Source organism: Kogia breviceps, chromosome 19 (genome assembly GCF_026419965.1).
Source record: "Kogia breviceps isolate mKogBre1 chromosome 19, mKogBre1 haplotype 1, whole genome shotgun sequence".
Classification (NCBI taxonomy): domain Eukaryota; kingdom Metazoa; phylum Chordata; class Mammalia; order Artiodactyla; family Physeteridae; genus Kogia; species Kogia breviceps.
In genome coordinates, this window is record NC_081328.1 from 1949227 (window position 1) to 1972147 (window position 22921).

At 42.3% G+C, this 22921-nt stretch overlaps 1 protein-coding gene across 12 annotated transcripts in view; it reads right to left on the reverse strand.

Moving 5' to 3' along the window:
• Window positions 1-22921, reverse strand: part of ULK2 (unc-51 like autophagy activating kinase 2) — a 65773-nt gene that overhangs the window by 34706 nt on the left and 8146 nt on the right. For 8 of the 12 annotated variants that reach the window (XR_010838273.1, XM_067021753.1, XM_067021751.1 and 5 more), the window contains exons 4-13: window positions 20400-20432; window positions 20066-20102; window positions 15013-15186; window positions 14076-14149; window positions 12196-12297; window positions 10838-10896; window positions 9537-9619; window positions 7950-7997; window positions 7519-7607; window positions 1813-1987 (exon numbers count right to left, since the gene is read on the reverse strand). Coding sequence is in view for 11 of the 12 variants with exons in the window: in XM_067021753.1 (XP_066877854.1) it covers window positions 1813-1987; window positions 7519-7607; window positions 7950-7997; window positions 9537-9619; window positions 10838-10896; window positions 12196-12297; window positions 14076-14149; window positions 15013-15186; window positions 20066-20102; window positions 20400-20432 (874 nt within the window). In the remaining variant the exon portion in view is untranslated. Of the gene's footprint in view, window positions 1-1812; window positions 1988-7518; window positions 7608-7949; window positions 7998-9536; window positions 9620-10837; window positions 10897-12195; window positions 12298-14075; window positions 14150-15012; window positions 15187-20065; window positions 20103-20399; window positions 20433-21302; window positions 21412-22921 lie in introns of all 12 variants that reach the window. The other 4 variants (XM_067021755.1, XM_067021754.1, XM_067021752.1 and 1 more) reach the window with 3 other exon arrangements.

Consider the following 22921-nt stretch of genomic DNA (forward strand, 5'->3'; position numbering starts at 1 on the left):
CCTGAATAGCTCTTAGAGAATCAATACAATGCTGATCAAAATCCCCAAATGGTTTTTTGTAGGATTTTCAAGATGAAATTAAACTATATGGGGGGGGCAGGGGGGCCAAGAATAGCCCAGGTGACTCCACAGAATTCTAGAATGCTCCCCACCATCACCTTCCACCCGGTCTACGCACACACAATGAAACAAATCCTTTATATAAGCCTGATATGACAAGTCTGGAATTGCGTATCAGTGTAGAAAGGACAGAATAGTCAATAAATAATGCTAGGGTAATTGAGAGAGCCCTTATTCCATCTGTTAAATATGAAAAAAAACCATGAAAATCTTTAGAAGGCACCATGAAAACGCTGGGGCAGCATGGCAGAGGTGTTAGTGGCTACCACCTGCTTATACCAATATTCTATAGAGTTGAAGTTGTACATATCTAGAGCATCCACCTGGAAGAAATTCTGGCACAAGGACGTCTGTTATAACACATTTTGAACAGTAAAAAGACAGAAATGTTCCAAGTCATAGTGAGTAGGGAAATGGATAAACTATGGTTTAGCTGTACTATGAATATCATATATTAAAATGAACGAGATACACACCTAGATATAGATCTAGATACACAGCAAAAATATGAATAAAAAAGCAAACTATAGAAAACAATATTCTATATAACATTTACTCGAAAGTAAAATCATAAAAATACTATATGTTCGTTATGGATACAGGGGCATATTAGAATTACAAATCAAGAAGAAGAATGTATCTCTGGCAAGAGAAGAATGATGCAAGGTACCCTGGCTGTACCTACGGCATTTTATACCTGTAAAAAGACATCTAAAACATATATGGCAAAATGCTGACATAAATAAAATTAGTGCGGTGGATGATTTGAGTATCTGCCGCATTATTTTGTTTGAAATATTTCACAATTTTAAAAGTTTTAATTACCTTTTTAGTGAAATAAAACCACCACACAGGATGATGTTTAAAGGCAGCTCCCGGCTCTCAGCACACGGACCAGGACCCGCCGCTTGCCTTACGTGCCCTGTGTGCTTCCCCTGCCCCAGCCAAGCAGCCCCGAAGCATGTTTGGTCTAGGGCCACAGCCTTCACAGCAGCCAGCGCAGGGGTGAATGCAAGCAGCTACTCAATACGTATTTGACAAACAACTAGAGACGTTTCTACAAAGTCTCCAACTTTCTATATCTGCACACAGCCAACTGGGTACTATTCACTTGTTGAAAGTAATCAAACTTCCAAACCATGTTTCCGTCCTTTTTCACGGTTTTGTCTAACTTCTCTTTTTGCAGGTTTTCTGGTGCCCTTCACTGCTCCACAGAACCCTGACTGTGTTTAGCCAGCTTGGATTCTGCTTCCTTTATCAAAGTTCTTCTGTAAATTTACGAGGCTCATTCCTGAACTCTGGCCAGTAGCTCCTGAAGCACCATCCAGACTGTTTTTAAGAGCCTCTGACTCTCGGGTTTTTCCCAAAAGAGGTCTTCCTTTGACTCCTTTCCTTACATTTAATCTCTCTCAGGGTGCTGGCTTCTCCGCTCCTCTCTGTCTGGACACCAACAGAATTTGAGATCATTCCCTACAAAGTTCTCATCTGCCTCCAGAGCCCAAGGTTACTGTCTTACAGGAGATGACTGAGCAGATGACAGCAAGGGAGGTGGAAAGCTCTGGGAACTCCACCAACTAAATAAAATGTCCACATGGAAAGGTGTCCTACACAAGACAGCAGGATATAAAGGTTAAAAAATGCTGGTCTAGTAAATTCAGAAACACAGTGTGTACAAGCAGAAAAGATTCTCACATGAGTGGTCTGACGCGGTGCTGCTGTGTGGAACCAAAACAAAGTCATCCGTGTCACAAGAAGAGCTCTTGCTACTAGTACTGGCAGAATCTTTGGACACCTGGAGATAGTTGGGAGGACCCAATGGTGGGGAGGATAAGTTTTCTTCCTGAATATGCTGCATATCTGGAAGGGCCTAAAATTAACAACATAAAATTAAAAAGTGGCCTCATAATAAAATGCAAGTCAGAATAGCCATCAGACTAAGGAATATTTTTTCCATGAAAGTGGCATAGCGTTCAATTCCATTTAAGATTTTAAAAAATCTCTTTGGAAAATCTTTCCCTTAGAAAAAAGCACAGTTTAAGTGTCTTTGCATAATGATTTCTAAAATGTTTTCCAAAAATGATACTTAAAAATACATCATACCAAAAAAAACCCAACCAAAAAACCATCATACCAGTTATCACACGTACACACCGCCTCTCCTGAAATGGTTGAGGTGAGTTTTTATCATCTCCACATCCCCGTTTCAGCGCATGGCCTAGCAAAGCAGACACTCAATACCTGTTTACTTAATGACTAAAACAAAACGTCCAGGGACTTTAAATTAATGACATCCTGCACACACAAAGTTTTAAATCTCCAATGAAGAAAACATTATAAAAGGGAAAGCAAGAGACCATGTTAACAGTAAGGATAAGGGCGTGTAAGCACAGAGATTGTTTACACTTCCAGAAGGAGAGATCTGGAAAACCTTACAGGCGTGGGTGTGTTCGTTTTGTGTTCTTTTTTGTCAGGGGAAGGAGGTGATTTGTGGGAGATAGGACAGGAAGGGAAGAAAAGCATATAAACATATTTAAAGATACGTGGGAGTAAGTAGCTATAGACCTCTTGACACTTGCCCACTTCAAGGACACTAGTGACAACTCTAATTGAATGTCTTCATCATACAACAGTTTCCTACATGTTTAACCTTTGTTTCTATTTAAGAAAAAGAAAAATACTACATAATGCTCTTTAAACCCCAGTCTTAAACGGCTAGGGCTCCTTTGAATGTCACTGAGCAATGAGATCAGTCTCCAGTCTCCTCATCACTTCTGTGTGTGTGTGTGTGTGTGTGTGTGTGTGTGTGTGTGTGTGTGTGTGTGTGTGTGTGACACACACATGATATAAATTCTCCTTATCACTTTCTGAAGAGCACTTATGCTTCAAGGTTATAAAGAGGGAGGAAGATCGAGGGACTAACATTACAGAGCACCCACCACGGGCTAGGCACTGTTAAGAGCTTTCTGTGTATTATCTAACTTCAACCCTGTTCTGAAACCCATTTCCTATATAAATAAACAAAACTCAGAAGATTAGGAAATCTGCCAACTGAAGAGCAGTTGCGCTGGGCTGGATTCCAAGTATCTAAAAACCCCACGATTTCTTTCCAGTGCCATTTCTTTCCAGGCAGGAACTCTCTCAATTTCTTGCTTTGCTATTTATAAAATCACCTTCATCCACAACCACTTGGGTGGAAGAGATGCTTCTTGCATTCAAAGCTAATCTCTCCACTAATTCTCCCCACCTCCTCAAGGACCCAGATCACTCACCTCTGCTCCTGACACTTTCACCCTCTCCCTTGAATTTTTCCACATCTCAAATCAATGCAACGCTCTCAATTACCATCTTCTCTCCCTTCTTCACTTAACAATGTTGCCTGAAACTTCAGTCTTCACTGACCCTAATTCCTCACCCCCTGTGTGTCACCTAACCCACCATAATCCACTTCCTGCTTTCAACCCTCCACCAAAACCGCCTTTATTAAGCCTACCGGGGACCCCTGTGGCCACATTCTCCAGAGGCTCCTCTATGCCTTAAAGTTATGACTCTGCGACTCCGACACCGTGGGCCGCTCTTCTCCCGACTCACCCCCTCCATTCAGCGACCCTACTCTCTTGCTTTCCCCACTACTTCTTAGTCTCCTTTGCCCCTTGAAGGAGAGGAGTGGCTTGTGGGAGTCCCCAGGGCCACGCTGGGCCTCCACTCGGCACACTTTGTAGCCTCACCCGGGGTCAATCTCACCTTCCTGCCTCAGCTACCACCCGCCAGAGTGACGGCTGCAGCCCCGCCTCTCCCAGGCTGCCCCGGCGCCCGCCCCCGCGTCTGCACACCACCGGCACATCGCCTCTGTGCTCCCTCGCTGAGTGGCTCCATCAAAGCCCACCCACTTGGGTCCCATCAAGATCATCCTCTTCCTCAGGCCCCAAGTTCAAGCAATCTCCGAGGGCCACAAACTCTTCACCTTGCGCCTCCTGGCCCCTTGTCTTCCCCTTTCCTGCCGCTGACTTGCTTCAGGCCCTCATTCTCAAGAAAAACAGAGCAAAACCAAAACCAAACCAAAAAAATCCGCAACGGTCACAGGTTGTTCTCTTTGGTCTAGTAGAGAGGCTTCTCTCCTTGTCTCCGATCCAATCCTCTACCCGCTTACAGGAGAATTTATTTGCTAAAACACAGTGGACCAGATGACGCCTCCACTTAAAATCTCTCAAATGGCTCACCACAAAAAGTCTGGCCCCCTCTGCTCAGTGCCCAAATTCTGCCAAGACACAGCCTCTCCCTACCCTTCTGGTGGCTCTGCTTTCCCCTCAGCACATCACCAATGCTCTCTGCACCCTACAGACTCAATCGTCAGAGAAGCCTGTCCAACAGAGCTTCCTGCAACGATGGGAGAGTTCTGTTCTATCCAGCGTGGTGGCCACCAGCTACATGTGGCTATGAGCACTTGAAATGTGGCCAGGGAGACTAAGGAGCTGAACTTACATTTCACTTAATTCTAATAAACATTACGGCCAAGGATGGCTACAGATTCCTTCAGCGGGTCACCATTCCACAGGGATTCCTCTGCTTACAACACCACTCTTCTACAAATTCACCGTGCTTACTCTTCCTTCAAAACTCAGCTCAAGGGCTTCCCTGGTGGCGCAGTGGTTGAGAATCCGCCTGCCAGTGCAGGGGAAAAGGGTTCGAGCCCTGGTCCGGGAAGATCCCACATGCCGTGGAGCAGCTAAGCCCGTGCACCACAACTAATGAGCCCGCGTGCCACAACTACTGAAGCCCACCCACCTAGAGCCCGCGCTCCACAAGAGAAGCCACCGCAGTGAGAAGCCCACGCTCGCCGCAACTAGAGAAAGCCTGCATGCAGCAACGAAGACCCAACGCAGCCGAAAATAAAGAAAGAAAGAAACAAAAACAAAGCACTCAGCTCAGTGCCTCTCCTGAGCATCTCTGCCGGCTTCTTAGTCCGATTTCGTGCCCCTCATCCACACCCCCCAGGCAGTAAAGGCGTGTATACATCTGCTTCTGTAGTGATGCTTTACCTGCCTCTTCTCCACACAACTAAACTAAAAGCTCCTCAAGGAAGGGACCTGGTCATATCTTCCACTGGTACCAACCAAAACTTCACATAACGTAGGCATTTAATAAATGTGATTAAAGCAATAGATATTCAAGAGACATTATCTAAATAGCATTTAGCCTATAGCCAGTATCATAACTAAGAGTGACTTGAGTTTTTTGTTACAGAGTTGTTGTTTTTCACCTTTCATAGATGTCTCTGGAATGAAGTAGCAGCTGGATATTTGTGTGAGAACGTAAGAAAGAGGTGGTTACGTGGGCATGCCTGCATGCATCCACCCTCAGTACAAGAGTCTGCCGCAGCCCTAGGAAGGAAGGCAGTGCCTATAGGAAGTCCCCTCACTTTTGCAGACTATGCTGAAAGCAAGGCCTATCAAACCATTCCATTTTCTAATCTCACTAACTGGAAATTACATTACATTATATTATTCCTGCTCTCCTCCTATTTCCAGATTTCCTTGTTATTTTCACTTCAAGCATTAGCTTCTCATAAAGGCCTTCTAAAGAAGGTTTTTCCACCAAAGTTCTGAGCATCTAAGTCTGTCTCCCCCCCCGCCCCTCGCCCCTCCCCCTGTGAGCACCTGCTCCGCTCTCCCAGAGGCCCAAGACGCGCTGCTGTCTGGCGCTCCCTTTCAAAGCATCCCCATCCAACAGAAGCCCAGCCCGCTCTGTCCAGTCAAAGCACTTCCCAGCTGCGCCCCTCCTGGTGGCCCCTCTCTTTCTCCTCCCTTGGGGTCCAACCATCCCCCAGGCTTCCCCACACTGAGGTTCTCCCCTGCTGTCCTTCTCCAGCACCATCTCTGCTTTTCACACCGCGTGTCACCTTGTATCACATACGTGCTCCATCATGGTAGCTACAGTTATCAAGTACTCACTACACACTATCAGCCACTCCCCTTCAACCAGAGGTTAACCAGGCCTCTGTAGCCTACGTTACAGACAAGGAAGCTCAGCTCAGCCTGCGAACTGACCTGCCCCGTAGGATACAGTGAGCAAGCAGCAGGGCCAGCACTGAGGCCGGTCCTGCCCGGCTCCAAACAGAGCCTTCGGTCTTTCCCTGCAGTTCCTCTGCATTTCTCCCCGGTCGCTCCAAATCCAGTGTTTTCCTATATTCCAGACTGAAACTGGAAATACCCAACACTTCTTTCCCCTCTCAGTTTTTTTAAATTCATGGGAATGTAATGTAAGTCTTACCAGTCCATCTGCTTTTTCTATTTGGTTTGAGTCTGCAGGGCTGGGCGGACAGGTTTTTTGCCAGCTTTAGGCCTCATCCGTCTGCAACAGGCTGCTGCAGCATCTGCTTTCACTGTGGGGTACTGGGTTTCCCCGGAAAATAAGAATAACAGCACTTGCCACTTCCTGAGTGCTACTGTGTGCCAGGCACTGGAGTAGGTGCTTTTGCTCATTTACCCTTAAAAAACTCCATGAAGTGGGTAAGTTATACTCACTTTACTTATGAGAAACAGGCTCGGACAGGTAACGTGGCAAGGCAGGGATGGAAGCTCCCAAGCCTGACTCTTAAGCCTCAAGCCTCCAGTCACCCAGCCAGCTCTCTCTGTGCTTCCCCGACCCTTCTGCCGGCACAATTCAAGAAATGCATGTCTGCCAGGCCAGTCTGGAAAACACCTGCAGTGGCTGACACAACGGCCCCCGGACCTTGGCTTGTGAAAAGTCTCAAGGTCAGAGCCCTCTCAGGCAGCAAGAGAGGCGTGGGGGAAAGTCCAGAAAAGCACAGAAGTTGGAAAGGCAAGACCTGGGAGAGCAGGGCAGAAGGAAGGAAGGAAGGACCAGAAGCGGCCGCAAGTTCTCAGCGTCAGGAGGAAGCGCCGAGACTGCAGGGCAGACGGCCGTGGGGTGCATGGCTCGGGCGACCCTGGGGAGGGGAGAGGCTGCAGTGGAGCCGGCTCACGGGGCCGCTCACCGAGACTACGGGGCCTCAGGCAGTGAAGTCCGCTCAGAGGGCACTCGTCCACCCCTGCAAGTTCTCTGTACCGCAACCGTCCAGACCCATGTTTACGCCATTCACAAAACAAATGCGAATTACCTATCTACGTGTCAGAGTGACATCTTTCCCCACCTCACTGGTCACGAAAGGGTGAGAGTGCTGGGTCCACCAGTCAGAGGGGACACGTCTGGCTGAAGTGTGCACAGCCAGACAAGGCAGAGCCCAGACTGAGGGGCTCAACAACAGTGCTCTTTGCCCAGGCCTCAGCTGCGCTAGGAAACCCCGCACGTAAAGAGAATACCCACGACGTATCTGCAGGCTCTGGGAGCAGATGCAATAACACAGGCTCTAACGTCACCTTTGATACAACCAGGACTTACAGGTGGAGAGGCGAAGCGACAGGATGGAGAGCTGCTACAGGGACCTTCAGAGGCGGAGCCGGCGTACACAGGCACCGGGACCGGGCAGGCTGGGGGAGAGACACCGATGAAGGGAGTGCGATTACACGAGCTGTCCACTAGCAAACCTGTCGCAACTACTACAGCTTTGTGTTGGCCAAAAATTTACATTCACCTACTTATTACAGCTCCCATGGGTGAAACCAAAAATGCAGTAATTACTAAACTCTTTCAATTTGGACTTGGAAGGAAAAACAGAATTGTAATTAAGTAAACACAACTACAAATATTTAAGAAAAGCTCAATGAAATCTTGAGAAGCACATAAAAAATTAATTTTGTGATACCAAATACTAAATTTCCCTTAAGCTTGCACTCACTCTTTAAGTAGAAATGTAAAAAGTGGGCACTCACATTTTTTTACTGGAACTTGCTCAAGAAAAGGATGGCTAAAAAATGCTTCTATAAGGAAAATGAGAATGCAGCCATTAAAAACTGATGTTGATTTTTGCAGATACGTTAACCTCGTCAACGTAGTCAACGTAAGAACCTTGAGATCATACGTAATTATTATTAACTTCTTTACATAGACTCCATTTCCTTTAAATGTAAAAGCACATTATTTTATAAATCATCCATAAAACCCATCAACTTATAAGTAATTCTTAATGAATGAAAATTTTAAAATAATGGTGTGAATTCTCAGTGTCCATTACCAGCACAGCACCCCTGAGGCGACTAAAGTAGGTGTGTCCTCTACTGTGTGCTGTCCTCAAACAGACAAGGGCATGGAGAACGGTGACCAGGCCCTCGCTAATCACTCTGTGAACTGTGGCTCTTAACTGTCCTAACGGGAAACCTTAGACAGCTGATTTGTATCATAAACTTTACTTTTCTATCCCAGAAGAAACATTCCTACAGCTGGTTTCACATTTTTTAAAAAGCTATTAATTTGATTTTTAGTTTCTTCAGCTATTCACCAAGGATAAAACCTACACAGTAAGCCCGCTAAGTAGATAAAGGTAAATAAGTAGGCGAGTATATGGCAGTTCATTAATTGACTCTTTTCCTGTACGTATAATTTATTTCGTTATTTCTTTAAAACCTCACGAAGACCATCTCATTTATCACTAAGTCTCCAAATTGCATGTTACTCAATAGCACAGAGCAGACGAGGAGAATGGCACAGCCCAGCATGGAGGTTCACCAGGTGATACAAAATCAGGAATGAGCTTAAGTCAGGTTTAGTCTAAGCTACCTCACACTCAGAAGCACTCGGTTCACTGTCCCAGTAAATGTTCTCAGTAGACAGTAGCTCTAATAGTTTCTGTATGGGGAAAAGATGAAATAGTCTAAATATATCTTTTCTTAAATCTTGGTAAAAATTGGAATCGAACTTCAGTCGTGTAGTTTGGTAAATATTTTTATCTTTCAGAGGGAGAAATTAAACTGAGATTGCTCTGTAACCGTGAGAGACATCGGCCGATAGTAAAACGACAAATAGGACAATAGTTTGTAAATTATCGATTATATTAACTATTTATGTACCTTCCATACATTTACAAAATACATGAAAGAAAAAAGACAAAGAGATAGAAAGAAAAGTAAAACTGATTTTCATTTTCTTCTGAAACATCTATAGTATCTTTAAAAAAAACCTTTTTGCGTGGTTGCCAAGGCAGGTAGGGGCATAGGGATGGAGCGGGAGTTTGGGATTAGCGGATGCAAGCTAGTATATATAGGATGGATGAACAACAAGGTCCTACTGTGTAGCACAGGGAACTGTATATTCAACATCCTGTGATAAACCATAATGGAAAAGAATATGAAAAGAATGTATACATACGTGTAACTGAATTACTTTGCTGTATACCAGAAACTAACACAACATTGTAAATCAACCATACTTCAATAAAAAATAAATTAAAGAAAAACTTTTTGGAATACACAAAAATAAAATTAGAAACTAGCATACATACAAAATTTGAAAATATGACTTACCAAAGTCCATTCTATCTTTTTGGTTTCTCTGAAGCAAACCCAAAAGGAGATTAGCCAAATAAGGTGATGTTTCTCTGGGAATGCTGGGGGGAAAGGAAAAAAAAAGCCACCTAAGTGGTGAGTTTATATATTAACTACACGACTTTCGCCTTCATTACGGTAAATGAAAATGTATCTGCGGTTCCACAAATACTACATTTTATACCAAAAGGACCATGGTAGACCCTCACTCCTTAAAGGAAAAAACAAACAAACAAACAAACACTAAGCAACTGCCTTTGAAAAGCAGCATCAATTTGGGAAGATTCTTGCATTGTGCTTCTTATTGCGGTTGCTGGAATATCTGCGAGAACAAACCACTTCACAAGCACAGACCATCTTGAGTTTTAACACAATGTCGACCCAGCACTAACAGCTGCTACAGAGTTCTCTGTTAGACAAACAGCCACCTCCAATTCCGTCTGCAAAAGGGCAGAGCTTAAATAAATACAAGTGAGAAATAACACAGCTTCCTGAAGTTCAATAAAAAAGGACAAGGCAATTTAAAAAAAAGTGAGTAATAGGAATATGTACTTCACAGAATAAAAACTACAAAAGGATGTTAAACGAACAGCGAGCCAACCTCACTAGTAAAGAGAATAATTCAAGTTAAATGAAGAGCTAATTGGCCCTGCCTGGGAGGCATGGAGACTGGTAACAACCCCTGCCGGTAGAATGCAGGAAAGGAGCGCACTGCTTGTTCCGCAGTGCAAACAGGGCCAGCTGAGCTGCAGAGAGTGTCTCTAAGCCCAACAATTCCATTTCTAGGAGTCCATCCTAAAGAAATGCACAAAGGCGTGTACACACGCATGCACGCACACACGCACACAATCTCCTCACTAAAGCCTGTTTGTAGTATCCAAAAAAATGAAAACAGGGATCTGATTAAACAAAGTATGTTACACATCTAACTAGGGGACTCTAGCTATTTTAGAGCTAGCTATTTTCTAGGGGAAAGCCTAGCTATTTTCTACTTTATGCCCATCTATTCTGTTTGCATCTCCCTCCCCTCAAAGAACACATTATAAGTTCTGTAGGTTTTTCTTTTAAATAAACTTAACATTTTTAAAAAGAAAGAAAATGGTACAGCACACAGGCACCTATGATACACTAGTAATTTTCTAATTTCCTGTTAAAAGGAAAGCTCTCCTTACTGTTAATTGAAAAAAGATTCAATAATGGAAAAACATAAAACACATAGAATTCAAATAGATAACACTGCACTGACAAATGGTAAAACCCAGTGTAATCAAAACACATACCTAGGCATTAAGTTTCTGTTTTTCTCATAAAGCATCCTTAGGTCTTGAGGACTATTAGCCTGTTTAAAAAAAAAAAAACAGGTTTAATTTCCTAAATGACTAAGGGCATCAATTCCAAATCATATGATCGAAGCTCACATTCTGCTGTAGAACAGAGACTCTGAACTTGAAAGCCACGGAATGCTGAAGGAGCCACAGATGGGCACTAGGAACTTAAAAAACTTCTGAAATTGTACGTGAATTCTGCACATCCGGGCATAACAACGTACCTTTTCTGAGGTCAGACTCTCAGAGAGGCCTGAAACTTAGAAAAGAATCACTACTCTGGAGGTTGCATGGCCTACCCAACAGGTGTATTTTTTTTACTGTATAAGATCAGGGTGTATTTTACCTTCGAGGGATTCAAGGAAGAGAACTCAGAGGACTGCTGCCCTTCTGCCGCAGTAATGGGCAGCACCCTCCTAATAAGTGCTGCTGAATTAGTGAAGCTGCCTCTACGTCCAAACTAGGTTGGGAAATTAAGTGTTCAACATGGCTGTGTCGCCGCCTTTTAAAAACCATGTTGGGCAAATAATTTCACTCTGTTTCAGTTTTCAGATTCAAAACTCCTCTTTGTAACTGGGCAGGATGAACTCAAGAGGAACCATTGTGATTACATCCTAGGAGGCCTCTCTTTGACAGGACGTTAAGGGAGAGGAAGACCTACTCCAAGTAACTTCCATAAAGCCTACATAATTACCTCCCACCCAGCGGTGACAGGAATAGAGAGCTGGGGACAGTTTCCAGTGATGTTCCCAGACCTGCCCTAGCCCTCACGTGGATTCCAGGACCCCAAAACCAGGCTAAGCAGGAAGCACTGACATCACTGTTCACACCTGTTTCCCACCAGGTTGTTACGTTAAGCCGCACCAGCTTTTATGAGCCTGGAGAACCTAACCGGCCCCAGGCCCAGTCCAACTACAAGGGAAGGTAGATAAAAAAGGAAAAAGTGAAAGATGTTCTGGCTCGCTACAGCAGTTTTGCCTGTTAACAAAATCAAAATAAGTCACAGAGGAACCAGAAACACTGCTTTCAAAGTACAGGTGACCCTTGAACACCACGGGTTTGAACTGTGCTGGGAATTTTCTTCGACACACACTACAGTACTACACGATCTGCAGTCGGCTGAACCCACGGACGCAGAACGTCAAGGACAAGGGGCCGACTGTAAAGTTACAGCACGTTTTTCACTGCGAGGGGTCGGCACCCCTAACCCCTACACCGTTCAAGGGTCAACTGTATCCCCATTTCATAAGTCAAAGGCAACTGCAAAATGAGAAGATCCCCTAACTGAGCACAGCCCAGAAAAGTCAAGGTACCTGAAAAGGTGGTTTTCCAACGAGGCACTGATATATCACTGTCCCTATGCTCCACAGGTCGGCCTTGGCATCATAATGCTGAGACATAATAACCTCAGGAGCCTGGGGATAAGACAACGCAAGAGACACGCATTGGGTCATTTACATAATTAATATGTGTGGATTAATTAGCTGGAAAAGGTCTCACTCCTGACAAAACTACAAAAATAAAAACAACGCACTGTGATATTGCCCTAATCGAATGATACTGCAAAGAATATAGAACCACATTCTTACATTGAGGCTTACTGGTAAACCTCAGAAACAGCGGTGCATGAAAAGAAGCACGCTGCAGAAACAAACATTTCTATATAATATTACGGACACATAAAATACAGAAAGAATATTAAAATAATAATAAAGAAAAATATACCCCAATTACAGGATAGCGGTTACTTCTGGGGTAGGAGAGTAGGAGGGTGGGAAATGGGAAAAGGAGGGCTACGGAGGGCACATGCACTCTTTCTGAAATACTTTATCTCTTTCTAAAAAGAGGTCAAGGCAAACATGACAAACTGTTAACTTTGTTAAATACGGATGGTAGGCACACAAGTGTTTGCTCTATTATTCCTGTCATGTGAAAACTTTTAAAATAATGGAAAATCTGTTATGCAAAACACAGTAATGAAAACTATCTTGGGACTTCCCCGGCGGTCCAGTGGTTAACACTCCGCACTTGTAATGCAGGGGGCGTGAGTTCGATCCCTAGTCGGGGAACTAAGACCTCACATGCCGCTCAGAGCAGCCAAAACAATAAAAAACTTTTTTCTCTGCTGCTCTGTCACAGCTATTTTCCCACCCTCTCATTAGATGTTGCTTTTTCAAAATACCATCAATCAAGGCAAGCATAGCATTAAATAGGAATGTCACATACACTTAAAAGATAGTGAAATTTTATTTTCCAGGTGTAACATTTTTATTTACTGTCCCTAATAAATTTCTAATTGAGCCACCTCCCTTTATTAATCAGCCCAAGCACTCTGTCTATCCCCAAGGCTATTAGTTCAAGGCTGAACTGGTTTCACACTCAAGAAATGAAAAACAGTATTTAATTATATTAAATTATAACATTTACTATATAAACAGTAAGATTATGAGCAAGAAAAAGTAAGTCTAACAGAAAAAATTTTTTTTGAACTTTGATTACTAGTTCCCTTACCTCAAAGTGATTTTACAGTAGAAGAAACCCTAATTGAACATAAACCCATTTAAAATTAAAACTGAAATAGGTAAATTTATTTATTTCACAGGATTCTGAAGTTCCAGAATTAAAGTATTTCCAGGCTTAACACCTCACATTAGTTCAGAAGTTTCACAGCTTCACCCTATGAGACCTGACAGTAACCACAGGAGAGGATAAAGAGGAAAACTAAGATTCTTTTCAGCTGTTAAGTGTGACACTGATGGAAAACACTTCTACAATATAGGGATCCTGTCTAAAGAGACAACATGCAAAAGATGACTACATACTACAGCTGAAGAGGTACCCCAAAAGGTTTTTTTAAGTACTCCTAAGATTATACATTATGTATAGCATGACCATATTTCATCAACTTTTGTTTTCAGTTTAATCCAACGGGAGATTTCTACCATAATAACTAACTAATCATGTTAAAAAATAAATGCTAATGGGCAAAGATGACAGACTTGCACAGTCTGCTGTACTAAAGCGAAAGACGTCTGCATTATATCATTATCGGTGACAGAATTAACATTTGCCATATAATAAAAACTCGGACTATATATAAAATCACGTCTTACTTGGAGACAAGCACTGCACTTAAATCCCAACGCTCGTGCTGCCGTGCTGCAAACACACAAGGACACAAACGCACACTCACCATGTACATTGGAGACCCACACAGCGTTGCAGCCATCATGTTACTACGCAGGTAACGAGCAAAGCCAAAATCCGCTGTTTCACAAAATAAAAAGGAGAAAATCAAATGATACCTTTGCTCAGTTAACACAGATCATAGGATTCTTTAAAGATACAAGAGGGCACAAAAGAACTGTGAGAAATTACAGCTTACGGAATACGACTGTCCACCAAAGAAAAAAGAGCTACCTCACTTTCAACCAGTTAAGAGGCGGCCGTCATCACCACCCGCACACGTCACTGCTCTGCCAGTTTTGTCACCGAGACGGAAGTGCCACACTTTGCAAGAGAAAGCGCTAATTATGACACAGAACTCTCATCAACACAGCTCTCGTCCAACATCGACACCAGGTATGGAACTAGAGCTGTTTCTGTCCTCCTCCAGGTACCAGATGTAACCCAAAAAGTATCAGAGACTTCTTAAAATACTGCCAAATAATTATTTTTCCACCAACGAAGAGAACAGCTTAAAAAAAAAAATCTAGCATTATAAACTGCTTCAAATAATCCTGAGAGTGCTAAAAAACCTTCCAAGGAAGAAGCCTGAACTAAATGATCTCTCAGATCCCTTACGTTAAAATCCAACAAGCTGCGAAGAATCAGGGTTATTAATTTGCTGCCAGCAACCGCGACACATTAGCTTCCCTGTGATAAGGAGAAGCAGGACTCCCTGACGGGAGTCACACTCAGAGTTCCTAGCATGGGGTCTTTGGCCCCGTCTAGCACCTGCTGCCAATTATGTAACGGGTTCCCATAACCAAATGTACCTCACTGAACTCAATAAAAATTTTAAAAGAGTCTCGACAAAATCCATCATTCTAACAAAGTTGAACTAAAATTATCTAAAAATACCAAGTCCCAAAAATGTTCTTTGCACGAGACAATATATAGCCAGGTACCTATTTTGATGCGAATACCACTGACAGTGGACTTCCTACGATTGGCGTAGGACAGCAGGATGTTCTGGGGCTTGAGGTCCCTGTGGATGATCCCCTTGCTGTGCAGGATCCGCATGGCGGCTGCGATCTGATGCAGAAAGACTCTGATGGTGTCTTCACTGAGAGTGCCTTTAGCTGGGAGAAAAGGCGCTCCATCAACATTCAAGTATCATCTGCGTATTCTGAGGAGAACACTGAGGGAGTACGGAACTGGGATTCGCATTTTCTCATTGTTTTTACTTTAACAATTTAAGTCTGTGAAGAGAGAGCGGATATCTCAAAATGTTTAATCAGCCTGTTGTGGAGAGAACTGATTTACACGTGCCTCTGTCACTGTCACTGGCGCTCCTTTCCCGTTGTTACCGGGAAGAATGAGCACAAGAGGTGCTCAGCAGATGTGAGCCTCCCCCACAAGCCAAACCTAAGTCCCCTTCACACCAAACACCCGGGTGAATGTCCGTATTCAACTCCAGCCATTACCTGAGCACGAATTAAAAACAGGGGAGCTGCCTGGCTGGCGAGACTTGGGCATCACCTCCACGTGGGCCTGCCGGGGTCTGTGGCCCTACACCTGTCTCCTCTCATCTCCCTGCTGCCAACACACCACCGCACCGCAGCGTCTCTCCTAACTAAAGACACCCGTAGAAGCTATGTCTTCGGTACCATGAAGAGGCGGTAGGAATGACCTGAGGGTAGTCACCGTTCAGCAAACAGCAGTTGTTTCTACGCGCACACCGGGGCATGTAACGGAACAGAGCCTGGTCTGGAGTCGGCTGCCTTTGCTCAAATCCCAGCTCCTCCACTTACTGCGTGACCCTGGAAGATGACCCCTCTATGCCCATCCTCAGCTATAAAAAGCTGAAAATAGACGAACCACACGGGGCTGTTGTAACAACCAAGCAAGACAGCTTATTTAATTATAGAGACTTTAGAAAAAGGCCTGGCACATAAGTGCTCAAATGTGGGCAGTACACAAATATATACTTCGTGACAATGGGTCTAAAAGTCATTCCTTGAATCTACATTAGGGATTTAATATCCATGGCCCCATTTTAAAGCCTCTGCGAACATACTTCTGCCCATACAACTCTAGAATATGTTCTTTATAACCTTTCCATATGCACTTAAGATTAAGAATGAAATAACATTAACACTCAGAACAAGTGAAATATTACTTTAAAAATCATTTTAATGACACAGTGACAGTTTATGTCCTTAACATCTTCAAATAAACTAAATCCCCATGGTTTAAAAATTATCAAATTGGGCTTCCCTGGTGGTGCAGTGGTTAAGAATCCGCCTGCCAATGCAGGAGACACGGGTTCGAGCCCTGGTCCGGAAAGATCCCACATGCCATGGAGCAACTAAGCCCATGCGCCACTACTGTACCTGTGCTCTAGAGCCTGTGAGCCACAACTACTGAGCCCACACACCTAGAGCCCGTGCTCCCAACAGGAGAAGCCACAGCAATGAGAAGCCCGTGCACCGCAACAAAGAGTAGCCCCCGCTCGCCTCAACTAGAGAAAGCCTGTGCGCAGCAACAAAGACTCAACACAGCCAAAAATAAATAAATAAAAATTTTTTTTTTTTTAATTATCAAATACTTTTTTTCTGTGAGGGCAGTTCTTAACCTACCCCCTTTTAAAACTTCTTTGGAGTTCTTTTCCTGATGCTATTAAAAAATAAAAATCCAAATATGCGAAAACATATAAAAAGTGAAATCTTCCCCAATCCCACCCTGGAGACGAATGAACGCTGTTTACCTCTGGAGTATATTCCTCCAGATCTACTTCCTCGCAGGCGGCAACACATAAATGACTGCATGTTAGTGGGGGCATCAAACCAACAACTGGAGCTTTATTTCTGTAATGTCATACTTAAATTACACTGAAACAATTAAAATGGACGGTAGGGCTTCCCTGGTGGCGCAGTGCTTAAGAATCCGCCTGCCAATGCAGGGGACACGGGTTCAAGCCCTGGTCCGGGAAGATCCCACACGCCACGGAGCAACTAAGCCCGTGCGCCACAACTACTGAAGCCCGCGCTCCCAAAAAGAGAAGCCACCGCAATGAGAAGCCCGCACACCACAACAGAGTAGCCCCCGCTCGCCGCAACTAGAGGAAGCCCACGCACAGCAACGAAGACCCAACGCAGCCAAAAATAAATAATTAATTAAATGTATTATAAATAAATAAAATAAAAAAATAAAATGGATGGTACAGTTTCTTCCATTTCATTTACATTTTCATTCTAAGGCTTAGAAAAATTTTGCTACTTTAAGTGACTACGGCTGCTTAGAACTTGTATCATTGCCCCATGACATACTATTGAATAGACTTAGGGTTTCTTTGATTCAGAGTCCAAATTCTAACACTGTTCCTGTGGGGAAAAATTAATGACCTAGTTTAGGCTGCTTCTGGGCACAAACTACAGTAAAAATTCACATATTTCTATGAACACAGGATGCCTACTCTCAACACAATCCCATAAATTGAAATTCTCATGTTAAAAGCTTAACATTTGGGCTTCCCTGGTGGCACAGTGGTTGAGAGCCCGCCTGCCGATGCAGGGGACGCGGGTTCGTGCCCCGGTCCGGGAGGATCCCACGTGCCGCGGAGCGGCTGGGCCCGTGAGCCGTGGCCGCTGAGCCTGCACGTCCGGAGCCTCCTGTGCTCCGCAACGGGAGAGGCCACAGCAGTGAGAGGCCCGCGAACCGCAAAAAAAAAAAAAAAAAAAAAGCTTAACATTTTAAAGGCACAGCTCACATGAAAACTCTGAGATGAATGAACTCTTGAGCAGTTCGCCCAACAGCTCACATGAAAACTCTGAGATGAATGAACTCTTGAGCAGTTCGCCCAGCAGGGCAGGCTCAGCTGTGGCCGCCACGCTGAAGACATCTGCTAGAATTAATTTAAAGTACAACTTACCAACTACTCTACAATGTGTCTTATTTAAAACTTGCAATTGATAGAATTTGTTTTCTATCTTTTGATAGAAAAGGGACTTTATCAAAGCAAATAAAAGGACTAAGTAGCTGTCTTGTGATTTAGTGGCATTAGACAGACCATCCAGACCTCTGACCGCCACATCTTCCAGACCAGTGCTCTCCAAGAGAAATATGAGTCACATATGTACCTCCAAATTTTCTAGTAGCCACACTTTCAAATATGAAAAGAAACTGGTGGAATAACATATATTTAATCTAATGCTTCCAAAATATTATCATTTCAACCTATAATCAATATAAAAAACTTAAGATATAATCATTCTTTTTTCCTATGAAGTGTTCAAAATCCAACGTTGTGTTTTATATCACAGCACATCTCAATTCAGACTAGCCACATTTCAAGAGCTCAACAGTCCCATGTGGTCCATGGTACCATACTGAAGAGTACAGCTCTAGACAATTCCTTAAGGACTAAATTTAGTTTACATGTCTCTTTGATTGGCAGCTAGAGACCAAGGAGAGGTTAAATAATGGCCAAAATCTCATAATGATTAAGTTATATGAACAACAGAACTACTGCAAACCAGCCTGCCTGCCTGACTGCAGCATTCAGGTAAGCTCTTTACTCCTGGGTCTCCTGTTCTAACACTATTGCTCTGGAATGTCCAATGCAGAGTTCAACATCACAGACAAAAGTGCTGTCGAAGCTACCAAATCTGCGACAGCAGCATCAGCACCTACGTCAGCCAACAGGACTTCTGTGAAAGAAGGAAACTGATACTCCAGTGAGGGCTCTAAACGGCTAAGGTGCCCCTGAACCTGACCCCAGGGAAAGGTGCTCTCATCAGGATCACTAAGCAGTCACAGAGTTCAAGATTCAGAGGCGGACCAGAAGGTAAAGGCGAGGTGTCTTCTAGCTCCAACTCCTCTCCCCCAGCAGTGAAGAAAGTGCCTGTCTCTGCACTGTATCCACTAGGAAATGACATTTTGAAAAATCTTTTTATCAAACTGAGAATTTCTTTAAAAAGAATCTCAGGGAAAAACAAAAACACACATGGACTGAACGCCTGAGTTCAGGATAATGGCTGTCTCTAAGCAGGAGGGACCCGAGTAGGATCACAGAAGGGCCTACAGGAGCTTCAGCTGTATTTAGAAGGAGTAATCTTTGTATTCTTTACATTATTTCTACATGGCTTTCCAAATCTCAGCAATATTTTATATTTTAAAGACTTTTAAAACCTAATTTTTAATTGCACTCCTCGTTTACTTGAACATTTAAAATACGTTGCTTCTCTTCTGTAAACTGTCCACACCCTTTGTGGGTGTATTTACTGATGTCTTAGTGTTTTTACCATCAACTGCCATAGCCTGTTTCTAGGCTCAGTGACGAACCTCTCCCTGTCTTTTGCTTACTCCCCGTGGATCTTTAAGGGGGAGAAAGTAGGTGCTGGCCTCATCTAACGTCGTTTTAAAAAGCACTTTTGAGGGACACAATTTGATTTGAGCACTTACTGTCCTACATGAATACATTTTAGATACCAGCAACATCTAGTATTAAAATCTTACCTCTGGGACACAAAATATCTTACCTCTGGGCCACATAATAATTTCAAGGTTACACTTAATCCCTTATAACATTTTAAAAAATTTACGAGCAACATTCACATTAATAAACACATTCTTGGATACATTCTTCCATTATGGTTTGTTTTGTTTTGTTTTGTTTCTGTGAAATAAATGAAATGGACTAAAGGTTCACTGACAGCAGCTCACTAGCGTCTTTTGAAGAGAAATTCTGTTGGTTTTTCTCTCTTGGGGACAGGCCCTACCTCTCAAACTGTCCGAGAGAGGCACACATAAACAAGTACTTATACGCAAGCGAAGTTTAGGAGCAAAACCACAACAAACGACAAGTCAGTCAGCAAAGTGACCACAATTACACATACACAAATATTTATTGAATGTTTCTATACAAGTACAGAAAACAGGGGTAGCATATTTCAGAAGTAAATGAAGACTAAACAGACTACATTTCTACACTGAACGCTGACAAAGTAGAAAAATTACCTTGCAAATAATCTGCCAGGTCTCCACCATTGCAATACTGATATGTAAAAGAAAAAGTAATTAAAATAAGACACTGATTCAAGCTTAATTCAATTCATTATCAGTTGACTTTAATTAAAAATACATTTGTATATAATATAAATCTAGTCTCACACAAATTATAAGAATTATAGAATCAACATTTTAAAATTTTATATTCCTTATAAAATAGAATCTAAATCACTGAATCAACTTTATTAATCCAAATTTTCAAATAACCTACCATCAATTTTAAAGTACACATTAATCAAAAGAAATGTGAAATAAATTAAACAGAAACCTGTATACTACCTACCTCCATCACCAGAAAGACAGAGTTGGGTAATTCCTGAAAGTAAACATATTAAATATGGTTTAGATTAGAGAAAAAATTAAGCACAAATTTTAAAAATAATGACAGTTAATAAAAATAGTACACGTGTCCATTTTAAACAAGTAAAATGAAATCACAAAATCCATTCGTAAGTGAAATTTAAAATCCCCAAAACAATGACATAGCACCTCAGCTTCAATGACACTAACATAGTCATCAAAAAGTTCAATTCTATTCATGGAAAGAACTAAAGAAAGATTCATCTTTTGGAAGAAAGATTCATCTTTTGGTCATAGTTATGGTAAATTTACCGCTTGTGGAAAAAAGGAAGGATTCTCTGGTCCTCAAGGAAGCACTTCCACTTTGAAAAGTTTACGATTTGGAGCAATGACTTGATAAATCCTCCCTAGCAACACTAAATGCACAATCTGAGTTCTGGAATACATGATCCAGGATGCTTAGTTCTTTGTTTTTCTGTATATTTGAAGGCAATCACATTACTTGGGAATTGCTGGCAAAGGGAAGACATTTTATCACATGAGAAATCATTAAACATAACTTTCAACAAAATTTTCTTCTTCTCAAGTATAAAATACAAAAATCTTACCTCAAACCAGTGTTGTTTAATCATGTAAGAGCACCATACCCTAGCTACTGCAGAGGAAAGATAACGAGGGAACTCCTAAGGGGACGCTAAGGAGACACAAAGAACTTCTGTTCCTTCAATATGACAAAGACACATTCCCATCTTGGTTTTCACAATTTTGGGGGTACACATAACCACTTAGTTTTCCCCAAGCATTCACTCACTCATTCAATAAATAATAAATAAGACAGAAATACTTTAACATCTTTGACTTCTCGGGCAGACCTTCTTTTGCCCACCTTTGAAGCAATGAAAATCTCCATAGATTCAATCATTCTCTCCAACACCCCCCTTGTGTAAAGGCCCGTCCTTTACATGAAGCACCGGAGTAACCTGGAGCAGGAGGAGCTGCAAGAGCCAGGAAGAGTCAGCAAAGGAAGGAGAAAAAAAACGTTCATTTTTTTAGCAAAACCAATCAAGCCATCTATAGACAAATCAAAACTGAAACGGTACTGGAGCCCAGGGAAGAACTAAGAAATGCTTGTAGGGTCAGAAAGGCTGAGAAGTGAGGCCAACATACCTGTGAGCCAGACCACACCAAGGGTTTTCCAAAGCTGAATATATACTTATCCTCCCTTCTAATATTAAGACATCCACATCCTCAACTACTCCCCAGAACTTCCACCAACAAAACTAAACATAATGAATTTCATTCTATCATTTCCCTACTCAAAGTCCTTATTAACTTGATAAAAAATAAAAAACCTATTCTCTAAAAAGAAGGGGAAAAAAGGATATCATTATGAACAACTCAATGCCAGTATGCCAAAATTTGCATGAAATGAATACACTGAAAAACAATTTGGGGAAAAACGCAACTTACTAAAACTGACAAGAAGTAGAAAATTTGAAAAGGTATGTATCTGTTAAAGAAACTGAATTATAATTTAAAGCCTTTCCACAAAGAAATTCTCCTTAAGTTTCAGTATAGTCCCAATCAAAATCGAAGGAGGTTTTGTATATGTGTGGAAATTGACAAGTTGATTCCAAAATGTATGTAGAAATGCAAAAGGCCAAGAATAACTAAATATCATGTAGAAAAAGAAAAATAAAAGTTGGAGGATTTATACTACTAGATATCAAGTATGATACTAGATATCATAAAACTATACTGAAAAAGACAGTGAGGTAAAGGCTAAGGGGACAGAAAAAAGTCTAGAAACAGGCCGCCACATGTGAGCTCGCAATGCAGAAATGAGAGTACAGAAGGGAAGGATGTCGGTTCAGCAACAGATCAACTGGCTCCCCTTTGTAAAAGTAAATGAATTGTGACCCCTACCTCACGCCACATACAAAACCATTCCCAGATAGATTATAGAGCTAAATGTGCCAGATAAAACAATAAAGACTCTGGGGAAAAACAAAGAACATCCTCATGACGCTATTGTAGGCAAAGTTTTCTTGCACTAGATACAAAAGGAAGAAACAATACACTGGACTATATTAAAATTAAGAATTTCTACTCACCAAAACAAACGATTAAGATAGCAAAAAGGCAAGTCAGAGTGGGTAAGTCATTCACAACACCCATATCTGTCAAACGACTCATATCCACAATATATAAAGAACTCTAACAAATTAATAACAAAAAGACAAACCAATAGGAAAACAAGCTTCTATAGGAATTTCAAAAAGACAAAAGGTACTCAAATCAGCAATCATCAGGAAAACGCTAATCACAATCATAATAAGACACCTCATCACCTGAACGGCTAACATGGCCGAGTGTTGGCAAGGATGTGGCGTGACGAACTGACAAGATGTGATGGGAGTGTAAGCCAATACGCTGGCAGTATAGGCTAGGCCTTTGCATAGCCTGTGATCCAGAAATTCCTCTTCTATAATGAAGCCTCCATAA